The sequence below is a fragment of the Eurosta solidaginis genome, chromosome 3 (genome assembly GCF_040869045.1).
Source record: "Eurosta solidaginis isolate ZX-2024a chromosome 3, ASM4086904v1, whole genome shotgun sequence".
NCBI lineage: Eukaryota > Metazoa > Arthropoda > Insecta > Diptera > Tephritidae > Eurosta > Eurosta solidaginis.
In genome coordinates, this window is record NC_090321.1 from 145,893,037 (window position 1) to 145,912,414 (window position 19,378).

General features: G+C 38.8%; 1 protein-coding gene across 9 annotated transcripts in view; it reads right to left on the reverse strand.

Annotated features, from left to right (window-relative positions):
• vlc (vulcan) overlaps positions 1 to 19,378 on the reverse strand; it is a 303,152-nt gene that overhangs the window by 11,051 nt on the left and 272,723 nt on the right. For all 9 annotated transcript variants that reach the window (XM_067773205.1, XM_067773208.1, XM_067773204.1 and 6 more), the window contains 2 exons: positions 10,733 to 10,829; positions 231 to 385 (listed from right to left, as the gene is read on the reverse strand). In XM_067773205.1, coding sequence (XP_067629306.1) covers positions 231 to 385; positions 10,733 to 10,829 — 252 coding nt within the window. The remainder of the gene's footprint in view (positions 1 to 230; positions 386 to 10,732; positions 10,830 to 19,378) is intronic.

The window sequence follows — 19,378 nt, forward strand, 5'->3', positions numbered from 1 at the left end:
GAGCGTATCGGACATGGTCCAAAATTGCTAACATGAATCATATAAGATACATGGGACAGGGAACCTGTTATAATTATACTTGATTATTTTAAATTATTTTTTTTTCAATAACCGCAAAAAATCATGAGTTTTTGTTTTTTTTTTTTTTTTTTTTGTAATACATAGTTTTCAATTTCTAATTGCTTTTGTTTTTTGAAAAACAATTGAAATAATCATTGGCAATTACATACCTTCCAGTTATTGCTTTTTAATTCATCAATTTCATCAAAGATGGAGTTTATATGATCAACTTGCAGGTAAACCATGTCCCAAAATCCTTGAAGATCATCATTCGTGGTAGGAAACTTGTCATCTGGTGATGAGTTCAGATTTTTTTGACATAAACCTAAAAAAATATTTGTGAAATTAGTCTAAAATAATTGGAAGTTCAAATCAGTGATTGAAAATGCTATATTACTCTCTGGAGTTTTGTTTTTCTATTGCTCCGGCTCTGAACACGAACAGAGCATAGAGCAGAGAGCATATCTTCATGATACGAGCTACGTTGTTGTTGTTGTTGTAGCAGTGCTTCGCCCCATCCAATAGGTGCGGCCGATCACAAATTGTCATCAATATCCTCTAACGGGAGTCCAAGGAAACTTGCTGTTTCAACAGGGGTGGACCATAATGAGAGGGGTGTTAGAGGCGTTGGTTCCACATTACAATTAAAGAGATGGTTGGTGTCATGTGGGGACACATTGCAAGCGGGGCATACATTTTGTATGTCGGGGTTGATTCTTGATAGGTAAGAGTTTAACCTGTTACAGTATCCAGATCGATGTTGAGCTAGAGTGACTCGTGTTTCCCTGGGGAGTGTGCGTTCCTCTTCCGTAGGTTTAGGGTACTGTTCTTTGAGTACTGGATTCACCGGGCAATTCCCTGCATAAAGGTTCGACGCCTGTTTGTGGAGTTCATTGAGGACCTGCTTGTGTTTTTTGGCTTCATACGGCTGAGTTCTCAGGTGCCGTATTTCCTCATAATGCTTACGGAGATGCCTCCTTAAGCCCCTAGGCGGTGTTGGCTCATCAATCAGATACCTGTTGGGATGCCCAGGTTTCTGGGTATTCAACAGAAACTGTTTGGTTAGCATCTCATTTATCTCCCTGATGGGAAGTATTCGCGCCTCATTATGTAGATGGTGCTCTGGGGACATAAGAAGACAGCCCGTTGCGACTCTGAGAGCAGTACTTTGGCAGGCCTGTAGCTTCTTCCAGTGAGTAGTTTTAAGGTTTGGCAACCATATAGGGGACGCGTAGCATACAATCGGCTGGCCAATTGCTTTGTAAGCAGTAATGAGCGTTTCTTTATCATTTCCCCAAGTACAAGCAAGAGATTTGAGGATTTTATTACGGCTCTGGATTTTCGGTACAATTGCGGCTGCATGCTCACCAAAACGTAGATACTGATCAAACGTCACACCCAAGATTTTGGGGTGTAGGACAGTCGGTAGCGTAGTGCTATCGACGTGGATGTTCAAAATGGTCGACATTTGGGACGTCCAAGTTCTAAATAAGGTCGCGGATTATTTAGTCGGTGATAATGCCAGGTTTCACGAGGCAAAAAAACTGGAGATATCAGGGAGGTAGCCGTTTATTCTGTTGCAAAGGTCATCGATCTGGGGGCCCGGGCCTGTGGCCATTATTGTGCAGTCATCGGCGTAAGGAACGATAGTAACTCCTTCCGGTGGCGAAGGTAGTTTTGATATGTAAAAATTAAACAAAAGTGGGGATAGGACACCACCCTGTGGCACCCCTTGTTTAATTCTTCTTGGCTTTGATGTTGCGTTTCTGAATTGCACCGATACCTGCCGACCACCCAGATAATTTGCGGTCCACCTTTTAAGACATGGGGGACGGGTAGACCCTTCCAAGTCTTGCAGTAACGTGCCGTGGTTGACCGTATCAAAAGCTTTTGATAGGTCTAGCGCTACGAGTACTGTTCTATGGTGGGGCTTCTGATTCAAGCCACAATTTGTCTGCATTCTAATGGCATTTAGCGCGGTGGTGGTGCTATGGAGTCTTCTAAAGCCATGCTGATGACAGGCTAGCTGCAAATTTGCTTTGAAGTAGGGGAGCAAAATGGCTTCAAGCGTCTTGGCCACTGACGATAGGAGAGATATCGGGCGATATGACTCTCCTATGTTAGCTGGTTTCCCAGGCTTTAGTAGCGGGACCACCTTGGCCATTTTCCATTTTTCAAGAATGACAAAGGTGGAAAGAGACAAGTTGAAACCATGCGCTAAATATTTGAAACCCTCTTTCCCTAGGCTTTTAAGCATCGGCATGGCTATGCCGTTTGCGCCCACTGCTTTGGATGGTTTAGCGTGACCGATGGCATCCTCAACCTCGGTAATCGGAGAAGCGCTGAATTTATGCTTATGTGCGTGTCTGTTGGCCCTCCGTCTATCTTTGTCGACCGTAGAATGCATTATATATTGTCGGCAGAAAGCGCTCGCGCATTTTTTTGCATCCGACAGCACTTTATCGCCAAAGGCGATGGAAATTTTGTCATTGTGCTTAGACGGATTCGATAGGAACTTTACGGTGGACCAAAGTTTACCTACACCGGCAGAGAGGTTACAACCGCTTAGGTACTCCTCCCATTTCGCCCGCTTGTGTTCATCCACAAGCAATCTGATGCGTTGGTTTATATCCCTTATTTGAGGGTCGCCGGGATCGAGTTGTCTTATAAGGTCACGTTCTCTCTCTAAATTTGCGGCCTCCGCCGGAAAGTGAGGCCGAATTTCGGGAATTCTACCGGCGGGAATGAAGCGAGGCGAGGCGGATTCAATGAACTTGCGGAAAGCACGCTCCCCTTGGCGAGCATCAGTCGGAATTGGGAGGGCAGCAAAGCGGTTGTCTGTAAAGGATTTGTATTCCTCCCACTTTCCTTTTTTAAAGATTATGAAAGTGCGTTTTTCTGTGACAATGAAGTCGGCGGTACGCTCGAGCGAAATAAGTATAGGCAGGTGGTCGGATGACAATGTTACCATCGGCTGCCAGTTGACGCAGTTTACGAGTCCTGCGCTCACGATTGATATATCCGGCGAACTGTGACAGCTTCCTACCGTACGTGTGTGGGCATCTCCGTTTATTGTGCAGAACGTCGTTTCTTCTATTTGATCCGCCAACATCGCACCCCTACTGTCTGACTGCAAGTTTGAATGCCATAGATCGTGATGGGCATTGAAGTCGCCTAAAATAATGCGACTATTGCCAGTGAGTAAGGCGCTGATGTTAGGGCGGTATCCACTGGGGCAACAGGTGGCAGGAGTGATGTTGATGATTTCTAGGTTTGCGTCGCCTGACCGGACAGATAAGCCTTGACGTTCTAAGACACTGTCCCTGCAGCCGATGTCGGGATCAAATAAATGATATTGCACTGAGTGGTGTAATATAAACGCGAGTACGCCTCCATTTCCGCTCTCCCGATCTTTTCTGTGGACATTATACCCAGAACAGGTCTCCAGAGCAGATCTTGCTGTGATTTTAGTCCCTTGAATCGCGGCGATGCGGATGTTGTGCCGCTTCATGAAATCGACTATCTCCGAGATCTTCCCAGTTAATCCATTACAGTTTAACTGCAGAATTCTGAAGTGCAACGGAGGAGACGTCGTCACTCTAGGAGTAAGAGATGGGTGACTACGCCTGGGTTGTGAAAGGCTAGGACGCAACTGCTGTTGTGGCCCTGGGACTGGACTCCTTGGGTAAGCAGGGGGCAGGGGCTGATGCTCGGCATTGCTACCGACTCTACTACGGAGATAGTAGTTATAAGTGGTAGCAGCCGTTTGAGTTGTTGGCGCCGTGGGGCGCGAGCAGCAGCGGGTACTTGTTGTGGCTTGCTGAACAGCGGAGCTGCTGGAAGGTAGTGGTGGCGCTAAGGCGTAGACTACGGGACGCCCTTGGGTGTGAACAGCAAGGAGCCACAAAAGATGTATAAAAGTTGCGTGGACCGCGTATGACCGCCCTAAAAAGATTCTTTTCCGGCAGATGCAGCAAAACCATTTCTCAGGACCGTGGTCAGGAGACGGACCCGAATTGGGTTTGACACCTTCCCGGAGCAAGAGAATATTGAGCAGTCCCGCTGCAAGGAGCTGCTGGGAGGATGACAATTTATGGGAGGGACGCAACAAATTAAATGGGCTACGACGTGTTTTATAGTGGAGAAAATACGAGTAGCAGAGTAAAAGCTGCGAACGAAATGCTATTTGCAGTGGAGAAGGAGCAAAGAAAAATGATTGTTATTTGCTTTACTGGGCATTGTTATGTACAACTCTGTCTTTATCCTTATTTCGTGCCCGTTACCAAGGAACTACAGATTTTTTTATTATGGTCTTTAAAATTTGCTTCATTACATTATGCATAAATATTTTCACCGTCTTTTATGGCAGGAGGTAATTCATTGTACATTTTATACCCTATGTAACTATTCTAGAGTATTTTTTGTGAACTCAGTTCTTACTCTATGCAGTCTTATATTTTATATTTTTGAAGTACCTAGTTCTGTAATTATGGATCTTTTGATTTTATTTTATTTTGTTACTTAGGGAGCTTGGTGACATTCCCAATCGTACATGATGGATAAATTTCTATGTATAATAACTAATTGGCTGTTCTGTACTAAGTCAATTTAACCTATGCAGCATTATAATTTTTGGTGTTCTTGAAGGACATCTCAAAATGAATCGCATTGCCTTGCTTTGTTGCATTTGGATATCATTTGCCTATCATTGGCTAACAGCAGGATTATGGGGCAGTAGATGAAATCCGGTTCAACATTTGCACAATAAACCAACATTTTTTTTGACGTTGGCTAGTACGTTTACATGTTCTGTAATGAAGGCTATTTTCTGGACAAACTTCCTAAATACTTCATTTAGTTTACTCTTTGAGTGTCGTTGTTTGTTATCTTCAGAATAATATTACTTAGATAGTTGTACCGTTATAGTGACAACATTTTTATTCGTGCCACTTAAAAAAACTTTTCCTTGGATAACTTAAATAATTACCTTTTTTGATAGAGGATCAAAAATTAGGATTTTTCCTATTTATCATTTCCTTTGTTTTTGAAAAAGATTGATTAGTAAAAATTGCAAAATTTTCGTTTCTTGTATTGGTTATAACTTCTGAAGGGGTAAAGATATTTTAACCAGTTTTGTTTTAAATGAACCGTACAACTCTTTATTTTAAGCACAGGCTTTAAAGTTTTCGGTGGACCTACTATTTATAATATTTAGCAGTTTTTTTTTGTAAACTTGCAAAAAAATATTCATGGCCTCATCCTTTCCCAAAAATTAAACGCAATTGAAATAGAAGAGATTTTCCAAAGCCACCTAGAACAATTTCATATATACATATTTCCGTAAAAAACTTTCTCACTTTGTTTTTTCACACAAAGCCCAAGAATTCCAATATTTTAACTGTTTCGAAGGCTCTTTTAAAGTCTAAGAAGACAGTCATCCCATCTTTTTTGCCTGAAAGATCCTCTTTTACATTCTGCAATCACCATGTTTAGTTCACTCAGTGTTTATCTAGGTGTGCCACTTGTTGATTTTTCATTAGGCGTAACTCCTCTGGTTTCACTGTGTTTTTTGCCTTTTTTACAGGAACTATTGATGACACTTTCCAACAATTAGGAATAATGCCATTTTAAGGACTCATTCATTATATCTTTGTAGAAGTTACCAATGTACACCATGATGCCCCAGCGGATTAGGGGGCTTAGAATATACCCACGGTAGGTATGTCTGTCGTAAGAGGCGACTAAAATAGCGCAATATATAGCTTCTCCAACCCAATTGTCAACCTCACCTACCCGTTGCGATTCTTATTTCATTAACAGGCGAGGCTCTGGCGACCCCGAACTCGTGATGGATCTAGGGGGTGGGAGGGCGATATGACCTAGAAGGTTGCATGTGGTATTACCAAATCGTTCCCGAAATAGTCGGGCTAATACCTTTATGGTGATTGTTACCGGAATCCACCGGATGGGATGTGCATCCGGCAAAGGACCATCAACATCTATAACACTCCCCAAGGCCTTCGGGGAGTGTCCTTATCGCTACAACAACAATATGGCATCCTTATAGACGCCCTCAGATAACAGCTTTTCTCCGCGATATTTATTTTTAAATGCCTCGGTGACATTCATTATATCATCTAACACAATGTCAGTTATTCATATTGATTTTCGTATTTTTTATACGTCCAGGGCAATTCTTCCATATTACGTATCATTAATTTCAACTATACTCTGTACAAAAACGTTATTTAGGACATAAGACGTGCGCAAAGCTGGCAGACCCAAGTGCTCAAAAATAAGTATAAGTTGTTTGAGAATTAAGTGCTTTTTAGGGCCACGAAAGATAATTTAGGTTCTCATTTAGGTTTCGACGTAAAGCTAGCAGACCCACAAATTAAATTTAATTTTTTTAATAAAAAAATATATCAAAATAAGGTGCTATTTAGGTGCTTTTTGTGGCCACAAAAGATAATTTATGTGCTCATTTAGTTTTCGAGATATTCGCAAAAAGGTGTGGGTCTGCTAGCTTGACGTAAAGCTAGCAGACAATATTAAAAATCTTTTTTTTTTATAAAAAATATATCAATATTAGGTGCTGTTTAGGGCCACAAGAGATAATTTAGGTGCTCATTTATATTTCGAAAACTAAATTAAATTATCTTTTGTGGCTCTAAAGAACACCTAAATAGCACCTAATTTTGACATATTTTTTATAAAAAAAATTTAATTTACGTCAAACTAGCAGACCCACACTTTTTTTCGGATACCTCGAAAACTAAATGAGCACCTAAATTATTTTTTGTGGCCATAAAAAGCACCTAAATAGCACATAATTTTGATATATTTTTTATAAAAAAAAAAACGAAATTTAAGCTGCGGGTGTAATAGCTCGACGTAAAGCTAGCAGACCCACACTTTGTTTGCGAATATCTCTAAAAGTAAATGAGCACCTAAATTATTTTTTTTTGGCCTTAAAAAGAACTTAAAAAGCATCTAATTTTGCTATATTTTTTTATAAAAAAAATGAAATTTAAGCTGCGGGTGTAATAGCTTGACGTAAAGCTAGCAGACCCACACTTTCTTGCAAATACCTCGAAAACTAAATGAGCACCTAAATTATCTTTTGTGGCCCTAAAGAGCACTCAAAAAGCACCTAATTTTGATATATATATATTTTTTTTTTTAATGAAATTTAAGCTGTAGGTCTACTAGCTTGTCGTAAAGCTAGCAGATCCACACTTTTTTGCGAATATCTCGAAACTAAATGAGCACCTAAATTATCTTTTTTGGCCCTAAACAGCACCTAATATTGATATATTTTTTATTAAAAATAATTATTTTTAAGTTGTGGGTCTGCTGGCTTGACGTAAAGCTAGCAGACCCACACTTTTTTGCGAATATCTCGAAAACCAAATGAGCACCTAAATTATATTTTTTGGCCCTAAAAAGCACCTAAATAGCAACTAATTTTTGTATATTTTGTATTTAAAAAAAATTAAATTTAAGTTGTGGGTCTAATAGCTTGACGTAAAGCTAGCAGACCCACACTTTTTTGCAAATACCTCGAAAACAAAATGAGCACCTAAATTATCTTTTTTGGCCCTAAACAGCACCTAAATAGCTCCTAATATTGATATATTTTTTATTAAAAAAATTAAATTTAAGCTGTGTGTCTAATAGATTGACGTAAAGCTAGCAGACCCACACTTTTTTGCGAGTATCTCGAAAACTAAATGAGCATCTAAATTATGTTTTGTGGCCCTAAAAAGCACCTAATTTTGATATATATTTTATCAAAAAAAAAAATGAAATTTAAGCTGTGGGTCTAACAGCTTGACGTAAAGCTAGCAGACACACACACTTTTTTGCGAATATCTCGAAAATTAAATGAGCACCTGAATTATCTTTTGTGGCCCTAAAAAGCACATAAATAGCACCTAATTTTGATATATTTTTTACTAAAAAAATGAAATTTAAGTTGTGGGTCTGCTAGCTTGACGAAAATAATTTAGGTGCTCATTTAGTTTTCGAGATTTTCGCAAAAAAATGTGAGTCTCCTAGCTTTACGTAAAGCTGGCAGACTCACAACTTAAATTTCTTTTTTAATAAAAAATATATCAAAATTAGGTGCTTTTTAGTGCCACAAAAGATAATTTAGGTGCTCATTTAGTTTTCGAGATATGCGCACAAAAGTGTGGGTCTGCTAGCTTTTGTGGCCCTAAAGAGCACCTAAGTAGCACCTAATTTTGATATATTTTTTATAAAAAAAAATTAAATTTACGTCAAGCTAGCAGGCCCACACTTTTTTGCGAATATCTCGAAAACTAAGTGAGCACCTAAATTATCTTTTGTGGCACTAAAGAGAAACTAAATAGTACCTAATTTTGAATTATTTTTTATTAAAAAAAATGAAATTTAAGCTATGAGTCTAATAGCTTGACGTAAAGCTAGCAGACCCACACTTTTTTTCTAATATCTCGAAAACTAAATGATCACCTAAATTATCTTTTGTGGCCCTAAAAAGCACCAAATTTTGATATATATTTTATTAAAAAACAAGTAAGGAAGGCTAAGTTCGGGTGTAACCGAACATTACATACTCAGCTGAGAGCTTTGGAGACAAAATAAGGGAAAATCACCATTTAGCAAAATGTACCTAGGGTAATCCTGGAATGTGTTTGTATGACATGTGTATCAAATGAAAGGTGGTAATGATTATTTAAAACGTAGTGGGCCTTAGTTCTATAGGTGTACGCCTTTTCGAGATATCGCAATAAGGGTGGACCAGGGGTGACTCTAGAATGTGTTTGTACTGGTTGGTGTCGAAATTCTGTATGTACAAAATTCTAAAAACAAAATTCTGCTTTTTAAAATGCTGCTTTTTTAAAATTCTGCTTTCAAAATTCTGATTACAAGATTCTGTATTACAAAATTCTGTATTACAAAATTCTGTATTACAAAATTTTGTATTAAAATATAATGTTAACAATGTTAAAGAGGTCATGTACTTATTTTGAAAAAGTGTGCCATGCACAGTAATTCTGCGTAGAACACCTTTTTGCATAGGCGGCCTTCGGCCGCGCTTATACAAAATAACCCTGGGCTACGCCATGCCAAGTCCGGGTGTGTGGTATAACCGTAGCTACCGCCACGGTGATGTCCTTCTGCGTAGTATGTCTTTCTGCGTAGGCGGCCTTCGGCCGCACTTTAAAAAAATAACCCTCAGCCATGATTCCGGAATTTTGACTTCCAGAATTAAACATGCAGAATTTTGAAAAAGAAGAATTTTAGAAAGCAGAATTTCAGAAAGCAGAATTTTAAAAAAGCAGAATTTTGTTCACGCAGATTTTTTTTGCAATTTACAGAATTTTGTCACCCAGAATTTTGTAATACAAAACAATGACATGCTCCCGTTTGTACGATATGGGTATCAAATTAAAAGTATTAATGAGGGTTTTAAAAGGGAGTAGCCCTTAGTTCTATATGTGAAGGCGTTTTCGAGATATCGACGAAAATGTGGACCAGGGTGACCCAGAATATCTTCTGTCGGGTACCGCTAATTTATTTACTTATATATGTAATACCACGAAGAGTATTCCTGCCAAAATTCCAAGGGCTTTTGATTTCGCCCTGAAGAACTTTTTCATTTTCTTCTACTTAATATGGTAGGTGTCACACCCATTTTACAAAGTTTTTTCTAAAGTTATATTTTGCGTCAATAAACCAATCCAATTACCATGTTTCATCTCTTTTTTCATATTTGGTACAGAATTATGGCATTTTTTTCATTTTTCGTAATTTTCGATATCGGAAAAGTGGGCGTGGTCATATTCGGATTTCGGCCATATTTTATACCAAGATAAAGTGACTTCAGATAAGTACGTGAACCAAAGACAGACGTTCAAATGTGTATAAAAACTGGGCGTCGCTTCAACCGATTTCGCCCATTGTCACAGAAAACATTTATCGTCATAGAATCTATCTCCCTACCAAATTTTACAAGGATTGGTAAATTTTTGTTCGACTTATGGCATTAAAAGTATTCTAGACGAATTAAATGAAAAAGGGCGGAGTTACGCCCATTTTGAAATTTTCTTTTATCTTTGTATTTTGTTGCACCATATCATTACTGGAGTCGAATGTTGACATAATTTACTTTTATGCTGTAAAGATATAAATAGAGATGAATATGTGGCCCTAAATGCATTGAACTTCAATAAGTGCGCTACAATCATAACCGATTCATTTCTTTGCCATCCATACAAGTCCGTGTCACCCGAGATTCCAGCAGCTTTACAGTTTTGCAGAAACTATATGAAACGGAAAGCTAGAAAACTCAAATTTTCAAAAATTGGCTTATGGACTTGAGCACATCCATCACACCATATCGCATAAGGGCCGAATACCTTAGTTGTTAGTGCTTAGTTATAAGCTTATTTGTAAAATTTATTTAAAAATAAACTGTATGTATCTAATAATTGTTATGTATGGTGCCATTGCGGATTTTACCATTTCTATTTTGTCTGAGCTATCGTTCGCAATATAGAATGATGCCCTATAATATTTAAACCGATTCTTATGTCAATTTCATACAATCAAATTATAATTTTTTAATAACATAAATAAACATTTTTATAATTCTATGAAATTAACACCTCTAAATATAACTCACCTTCAAATTGTTTCATCTTTTGTGACACCAACAACCGTGCTTTGCCATAAGCTGAACGCAAGAAACCCAATGTATCCTCCGAAACTTCGGGGTTATCCTGAAAAAAAGAATAAAAAACTTTACAACATAGGCGTACAATTTATATCTTTTTGTCATAGAAAATGTGGACAGATATAAAAATTAGTTTACAATGGAAATGAAAGCTAATTTCAAAATCCCCCTTCTTGACATCTACCTATCTGAATGCTTATTCTACTATCCTTCTTTGTACTATCCTTTCTTTGCAACCAACCACATCAAAACAACAAAATATTTTATAAATATTACAATGACCTACATGTCATTGAAGAGAGAATGAAAACAGAATAGACGTGTAAAATCTCGCTGACAACAAATCGCAACTTTTTTGCAAATAAACTTTAATTGAAAACTTAATCTGTGCTTCAATTAAGTATTAATATAGTTCGCGTGCGTTGTAAAGAATATAAAAAAAAACCTGGTTTGCTTTAGCTGCTGTTATTTGACTTGTGAAAACTATAGTCAATTTGTTTAAAGCTTTATTTTCTGCTGCATCTGTTCTTCCGTATTGCATAATCACATACAAACCCACAATGTCAAAAGAAAGAAGTGAAAGACAACAACACCGACAATTGCTGAAAGCAAATTCTAATTTATATTCGCCAAACACATTTACCACCACTTGGAATGCAGAGAAAATGGTGCAAGGTGAGCTGACTGCATCTGAACAGCTTCTTGATATGTGGGAGGAGAAATTAAAGAAACATGAAGATAACATAATCAGGCAAATCAACGAATCTATGAAAAATTTGGAGGAGAGGGTTATGCAGAGAGAGAGTGCCGGTGAGTTAGCAAACACAAAACAGAGAATTACGAAAATTGAGGAAATAGTAACTGGTGTAGAAAAAATATACACAGAATTAGAGGTACTCAATGCTAGGCAAATGATATGCGTGAGCAGATCCAAAAATTTGAGGAAAATGCGGTCTCGACCGATATTATTACTATGGGAATACCATACTCTAAAGATGAAAACATCAGCGAAATTTTCTCAAAGCTTTGTCGTGCTATAAAATATTGAGCTTCCTGGCAAACACCAATTTTTTCGTATGCGCACAAACAGTAGCAACAAGTCGTCTTCGGCGCCTATTTTCATAAAATTAAACACGGCACATGATAGAATTCAACTGCTCAAAGCTATCGCTGCATTTTGCAAATTAAAAAAGAGAGCATTACTCTCTCCGATATTGATGAAGTTGGCTACGGAAAAATTTATGTTCACGAGAGCTTAACTTTGCAAAACAGAGATGTTTTGCCACGCAACGCAATTAAAAAAAAAAATTTAATTGCGTCTGTTTTTAGTATGAGAGGCAGAGTATATGTGTGAGTGCAGAGCCGAAACTAGTTAAAATCAAGAATGATGTTGATGTGCTAGTCAGCGAAGCGAAACATGCAAAAGAAACGTTAAAAACATAATATTACATAAATATATACTTATTGTTATTGTTTCACATTAGCTATCTTCTTAGTTCTGCTTACTCCAAACTGGAAAAAGAAGCGGTAGAGATGGGTTCGATGGTGAATGAGGACAAAACGAAGTACTTGCTGTCATCGAGCAAAGAGTCAGCGCATACGCGCCTTGGCAACCACGCTACTGTTGGCAGCCATAATTTCGAAATAGTAAGACTTCGTTTATTTGGGAACCAGCATCAACACTAGCAACAACATCAGCACTGAAATCCAGCGAAGAATCAATCTTGCCAATAAATGCTACTTTGGACTAGGTAGGCAATTGAAAAGTAAAGTCCTCTCTCGGCGAACAAAAATCATACTCTACCAGTCACTTATCGTACCCGTCCTGCTATATGGGGCAGAAGCATGAACCATGACATCAACAGATGAAGCGGCTTTGGCAGTGTTCGAGAGAAAAGTTCTTCGAAAGATTTATGGACCTCTACGCGTTGGCGATGGCGAGTACCGAAGATGATTTAATGATGAGCTGTACGAGCTATACGCATACATCAACATAGTCCAGCGAATTAAAACGCAGCGGCTGCGCTGGCTAGGCCATGTTATGCGAATGAAAGATGATGCTCCGGCCATGAAAGTGTTGCAGAGGTAGAGGGCGGCCCCCACCCCGTTGGAAGGACCAGGTGGAAAACGATTTAAACTCCCTTGGTGTGACCAATTGGCGCCGATTGGCGGAGCGAAGGAGCGACTGGCGCGCCTTGTTGGACGGCCATAACCGTTTAGACGGTTAAGCGCCAATTAAGTAAGTAAGTAAGTAATTTTTGTTATTGAAAGTGCTAGTTGCGTATGTGATTATGGATAGTTCGAATGAGTTCTTGAGCACTGACAACGATTGTTTGAGGATTATCTTAAATACTGTAAGCAAAAATCATCCGGGCTTGCAGCTCTGTAGCTTTAACACCCCAAAGCTTGATTACATGAACTTCATTCTGCAGGATTCAAAGATAGATATTTTATGTGTGACTGAGACCTGGTTTAGAGAAGATATTTGTGATAACATGCATTAAATGGCTACAAAGTGAATAGGAACGACAGGAAAACAGGTGCCAGAGGCGATGTTGTTGCCATATACTGCAAAGCAAATATTCCTCACAAAATTATTTTTAAGTCGAGTGTAGATGATCCTATTGAGTATATTTTCCTGGAAGTTGGGAATAGATTTAATAAATGCTTAATTATATGTGTATACAACCCCAATAAAACATTTAAGCTAGATAATTTATCTTCGCAATTGGCCCAATATTCTCACATGTATGAGCATATACTACTTTGTGGTGATTTTAACACGGATATACTAAATAAAGACTCACGGTGTCTAAAATTAACTGATGATTTGAACTCCATAGGCCTAGATGTCGTGAACAAATATCCTACGCGATTTTCACCCAATTGTAAACATAGTTTGCTAGATTTGATGTGCACATCCAACAGTTCTGAAGTGCTCTATTATGACCAATTCTCCCTTACTGGATTATCTGACCACGACATGTTGTTTATTTCATATAACATAGCCCTAAGTTGCACAAATAGAACACAGTTCTTACTTACTTACTTAATTGGCGCTTAACCGTCTAAACGGTTATGGCCGTCCAACAAGGCGCGCCAGTCGCTCCGCCAACCTGCGCCAATTGGTCAAACAAGGGAGTTTAAATTGCTTTCCCCCCTGGTCCTTCCAACGGAGTGGGGGCCGCCCTCTACCTATGCTTCCATAGGCGGGTTCTGATAGAAACACTTTCTTGGCCGGAGCCACATCTTTCATTCGCATAACATGGCCTAGCGTTTTAATTCGCTGGACTATGTTGATGTCTGCGTATTGCTCGTACAACTCATCATTAAATCTTCTTCAGTACTCGCCATCGCCAACGCGTAGAGGACCATAAATCTTTCGAAGAACTTTTCTCTCGAACACTCCCAAAGCCGCTTCATCTGCTGTTGTTATGGTCCATGCTTCTGTCACATATTCCACAGTTCTACTAAAGAGATTTTAAAGCAGTCAGTCTTTCTGAGCTTGCATATGAGGCTAGTGTTTTGCATTGGAACGGCGTCTGGATCCTTCCTGATATTAATCAAAAACTTTATTTTTTTGTATCGCAAGTACTTGTTTTATAAATATGTTCCACTAAAGAAAGTCAAAACTGAAATCAGGAAACGGCCATGGTTCACGAATCAAGTGTTTTCGGCTATTAGAGAACGCAATAAGTTATATAGTCGTTGGAAGCGTGACCCTACGGGAACAGCCTGGGAGTTTTATCGCCAAGCCAAAAATAATGCTACACTGCTAATTAAGAATTCTAAAAGAGAATTTTATAAAACGAAGCTTGATACTGATTTGCCGGTTAAAAATCTGTGGCAAAATTTAAGATCCCTAGGTATCGGGGCAAAAATTAATTCAGAATGCAATTTAAATCCAGATGATATGAACAATTTCTTTCTACAGTCATGCAAAACAAAAAATTACGGCAAATTCAAGATTGATGAAAATTTACTTCATACACCAGAAAATTTATTTCAGTTCAATGCAGAGGTTGTCATGAGAAGTATGATTGCATTAAATCGAATGCAGTTGGTTAGGATGGTGTTAGTCTTAGGTTTTTGAAACAGATAATACAATACATAATACAATACATATTTCAATTACAACGTCAACCTTTCCCGATGCTTGGAAAACAGCAAAAGTCATTCCTGTTGCTAAAAAACCGTCGGCCGTTGTCTCAACAGGTTATCGTCCCATAAGTATATTGCCAGTCTTGTCAAAAGTCTGGGAGAAATTAGCGGTTGCCCAAATTATGGAATATCTTAATACAAACAGGCTCTTGAGCGAATTTCAGTCTGGTTACAGAGCCTTCCATAGTTGTAATACTGCCATTCTCAAAATTAGGTGAGAACTCTTATAGTCCCACTGATATCCTTTGGGGGGATCGTTTTCGGCAATATCGACAGTGAGTCACAGAAAAAGTTGCAGCTAGCTTTAAACAGCTGCGCTCGATATATATTTTCTAGGGGTAAATTTGATCATATATCGGAGTTTTCCTCCAAGATACTTAACTGCAGTCTCGTTAGCTTTCTTAATCATCGCAATTTAGGGTTCCTACACGAGTTAATCCAACCACAACCGGAATACCTATTTAGAAATTTATGTTTTTCAAAATCAGACAGAACTGGCAACCTTCCACGCTATAAGTATCTTCCAGAACATTCTTTGTCAGTGCTATCAAATTATGGAACTCACTACCAAATAACATTAAAAATGAACGCGATACCAGGCGCTTTAAATTGGCTTTATTTGAATTTCTGCAAAATGTACATACATAATACTTTTTCTTAATTTTTTTTAAATCAGATTCATTCTTTTATTTTTGTTTTTATTTTTGTTTTTACTACACTAGTCAAAGACCTTCTTGAGCATTCATACAAATATAGATACATAGAATAGTTGAAAGTGTTTTGATTGAATTAGTTTTCATAATCTATTTATTTAACATAATGTATATTAAAAATAAATTTAGAAATTAAAAATATTGTATTGTTGATAAATATCCGAATGTTGATGTACGTTAAGAGACAATAGTCTCACATGTACAAATTTATTAATAAACTTTGAACTTTCATTATTTGAAATGTGAAGTACTGTGAAATCAAATTGACTTACTCCCACTCAATAAAACTGAGTATACTGCGGCATTCTTTATCAGCGCAGTGAATAGTGTAGGATGATCATATTGGCGTTATTATGTATAACGCAACACGACGCGATATCACCCAAGTGAAACTAAATTCATGTCAGAGCATTCATACACTTCAGTGACTATCGGTGACTGCAGGTGATTGTCTTACGTTTTTTCGTTTCGTCAAAATATTCACTTGCTTTTGACTTGCGTTTACTTCATTCACTTCCGTTTTTTTAATCATTTTTGAGTAAAAATTGAAAAATCTTAACATTTCGGGAAAAAAAGATTAAAATTTTCCATAGGTAGCCTATAAAGGTTATATTTAGAGATACCTTCAATGTGGATGCATATTACAGGAATAAAAAGAAAACAACATAAGCGAAACCTATAAAAATTATAACCAGAAACCTGGGCATCCCAACAGACATCTGATTGAAGAGGCCTCTTCTCCCAGGGGCTTAAGTCGTCCTCTCTGCAAGCATTATGAAGAAATACGGCACCAACACAGCCGTATGAAGAAAAAAGCACAACCAGGTCCTCAGTGATATCCACAAAAAGGCGTCGGACATCTATGCCAGGAATTGCCCGGCGAACCCAGTTCTAAAAGATAAATACCTTGTACTCCGTACAATCCCTAGGGAGATGGGCGTCACTCTAGCTCAACTTCGATCTGGACACTGTAAGAGATTAACCTCTTACCTATCCAGAATCAACCCCGCCATACATAATGTATGTCCTGCTTGCAATGTGTACCCATATGACAAGAACCATCTCTTTAATTGCAATGTGGAACCAACGCCTCTAATGCTCCTCTCACTCTGGTCCACCCCTGTTGAAACTGCAAGTTTCCTAGGCCTCCCGTTAGAGGATATTGATGACAATTTGTGAGTGGTCGGGCCTATTAGAAGCACTGCTAAAACAACGAGCCCGTGACTGCCAGTCCTTCGTCATTTAGCAAAAAATGCGCTAAAAATTCGACCTTACTTTCGCCATTATATAAACGCTGATTTTCATATATTGTCTTTGTTTGAGATTGGGAATAATTACCCAGAAGCACCCCTCTGCTAGTGCACAAATACTGCGTCCATCTTATCATACAGTTTCGCATATATTACATTGGTATAATATATACTTAAATACTGCATAACATATTTACCTACATATCTATCACAGCACATTTAATTGCACTGAGATTTCAATACATATTTTACTTTTTCTTTTGTCTCTCTAAACACAATGTACATAAGTAATATATTGTAACGAATTTACTGCAAATCCTCTTATTTGCAACCTTCTGCTAAGTTCGAATCACTAAACTGTTGAATAAATAACTCCAATATTGAATAATGGAAAAATGGCCTTTATTAAAGTACTTCACAATAACACTTATACTTTGCAACTAGCTGGCTTAATAACCAAACTGACTGATAGCGTAAATGAAACTGATCTCTCGCCTCCACTGTTGTCGCCCTTTTTTACTGTCCGACCTCCTCGTTGCATATTTCTAGGCTTTTCTAATTCCAGAACTTACTAGTTAGTTATAAATTTCTCAGCTACAACTACAGATGTATAATTTTTATAGCTTCTCTCATACCCCATGCGCTTGTATGTGTGAGCGACACTTCCACAATCACAATTGCATACCTTTAGGAGCATTTCAGATAAGATATCTGCATGTGTTTGTGCGTTGCTCTCAGCTGCGTGTACCTACATATGTGTAGACATAATATTGATTCGTTTATCTAGATACATAATGATTGATTTATGGATGTGCATGCAAGGCGCTGCTTAGCATCGGCTTAGAGATGGCAGCACCCCTTAGTTTTGCTATTATTCGTAACAATATACATATAGTTTTAGCTAAGTCAATTTGACCTAACTGCATATCAAAAAGGGCGTATACAGTATATGCATCTTGTTTTAAGTTTAAGCACCGTTTTATGTGAATTTGGTTTTTGGGAAAATAAAGGCAGTTGCTGAAAAGGTACAGGACAGTGAAGTCCAACTGAAAATTGATCGTGTACTTTTTAATGTTATACTTTTTTTGGTGCCTCCTGTGAGGATCACAATCACCTATATCATCAGCTTATATTTTATGGCCGCATTAAATTTACGTGCCTCAGCACACTCGTCAATTGCGCGTCTTGGAAGGGAAATCCAAGATGAAAACTTCGATCCCGACGACGTGGAGTGTGAGGTGTTACTTGGCCGCGTAAACCAACACTTTGACCGGTTTGTACAGCATCACTTCGATCTAGTAGGCAAGGCCAAACAAGAGGAGGTTACATGATGAATTAGTTGTTATAACAGAGGAGCTGTACACTACAATATGTGTTGCGTTACAGCGTCGTTTAAAACCCCCCTGCTACTCAGGTGAAGCCTACGATAACCAACCATCAGGCTGATATGCGTCTAGACCCTTTAACAATTCCTCGTTTTGATGGGAAATCCACAAGTTGGTTGGCTTTTAAGGATTTATTCGAAACTTTGGTACATAACCGATCCGACTTGAACCCTGCCTTCAAACTAGGCAAGCTTCGTCAATGTGTTGACCAAGACAGGGTTCCCATGATTGGGGGATTGTATACTGGCGGCTACGATGAGGTGTGGTCAGAGTTAAAACGCCGTTATGACAATCCCCGTCTATTATCCGAAACACATGTACAGAGCCTCCTTAATCTTGCAGATAATCCAGCAGAGACTCCGCTTGCGCTGCGAAACATTGTCGATTGTGTGCGCAACTCATTCCGCGCCCTCGCCGTAATGGAAATTCCTGTGGAACACTCGGATGCAATTGCCGTTCCGGTCCTTTTTGCCGAAGCTACCGACAACGACGCGAAACGAATGGGGTATGAGCCTCAAAACGTCCGACATACCGAAGCTAGAGGACTTACTACAGTTTATCGAGAGGCGTTCCGACAATATCAATTCTCCACCAACGTCTGCTATTATGCAACCTGCGCTCAAGCGCGGTTCTAGGCGTACTGTTAAGGCGCATGTTGGTACCGCAAACGCCACGCAATCATTGCGCATGTAACCAGATGTTTTATGCCCACAGTACAGATGATGTAGATGTACAACAACGCTGGGAGACTGTAAAACAGGTATCAGTATGTTTCAATTGTCTCCGGCCAGGGCATACAAGTCGGCAGTGCTCTTCTGGTGTGTGCTCGATCTGCAAAGAGAAACATAACACTTTACTCTGTCATGGTGGAGATACAGCACATGGAGTGAGCCAAGAAACTAGAAACTCAGTACCAGCAATATCCAGCTTCACTTCGTCATCCACCTCGACAAATGCACCGGCACAAGGAACAACCGCGCCACGAGTGTATTCACGTCAGCAATGACATACAGATGAGGTCCAGTCATTCATTGTCCAAGGTGACCGGACTATCTTACTTGCAACGGCCAGAGTGCAGCTGGCTAA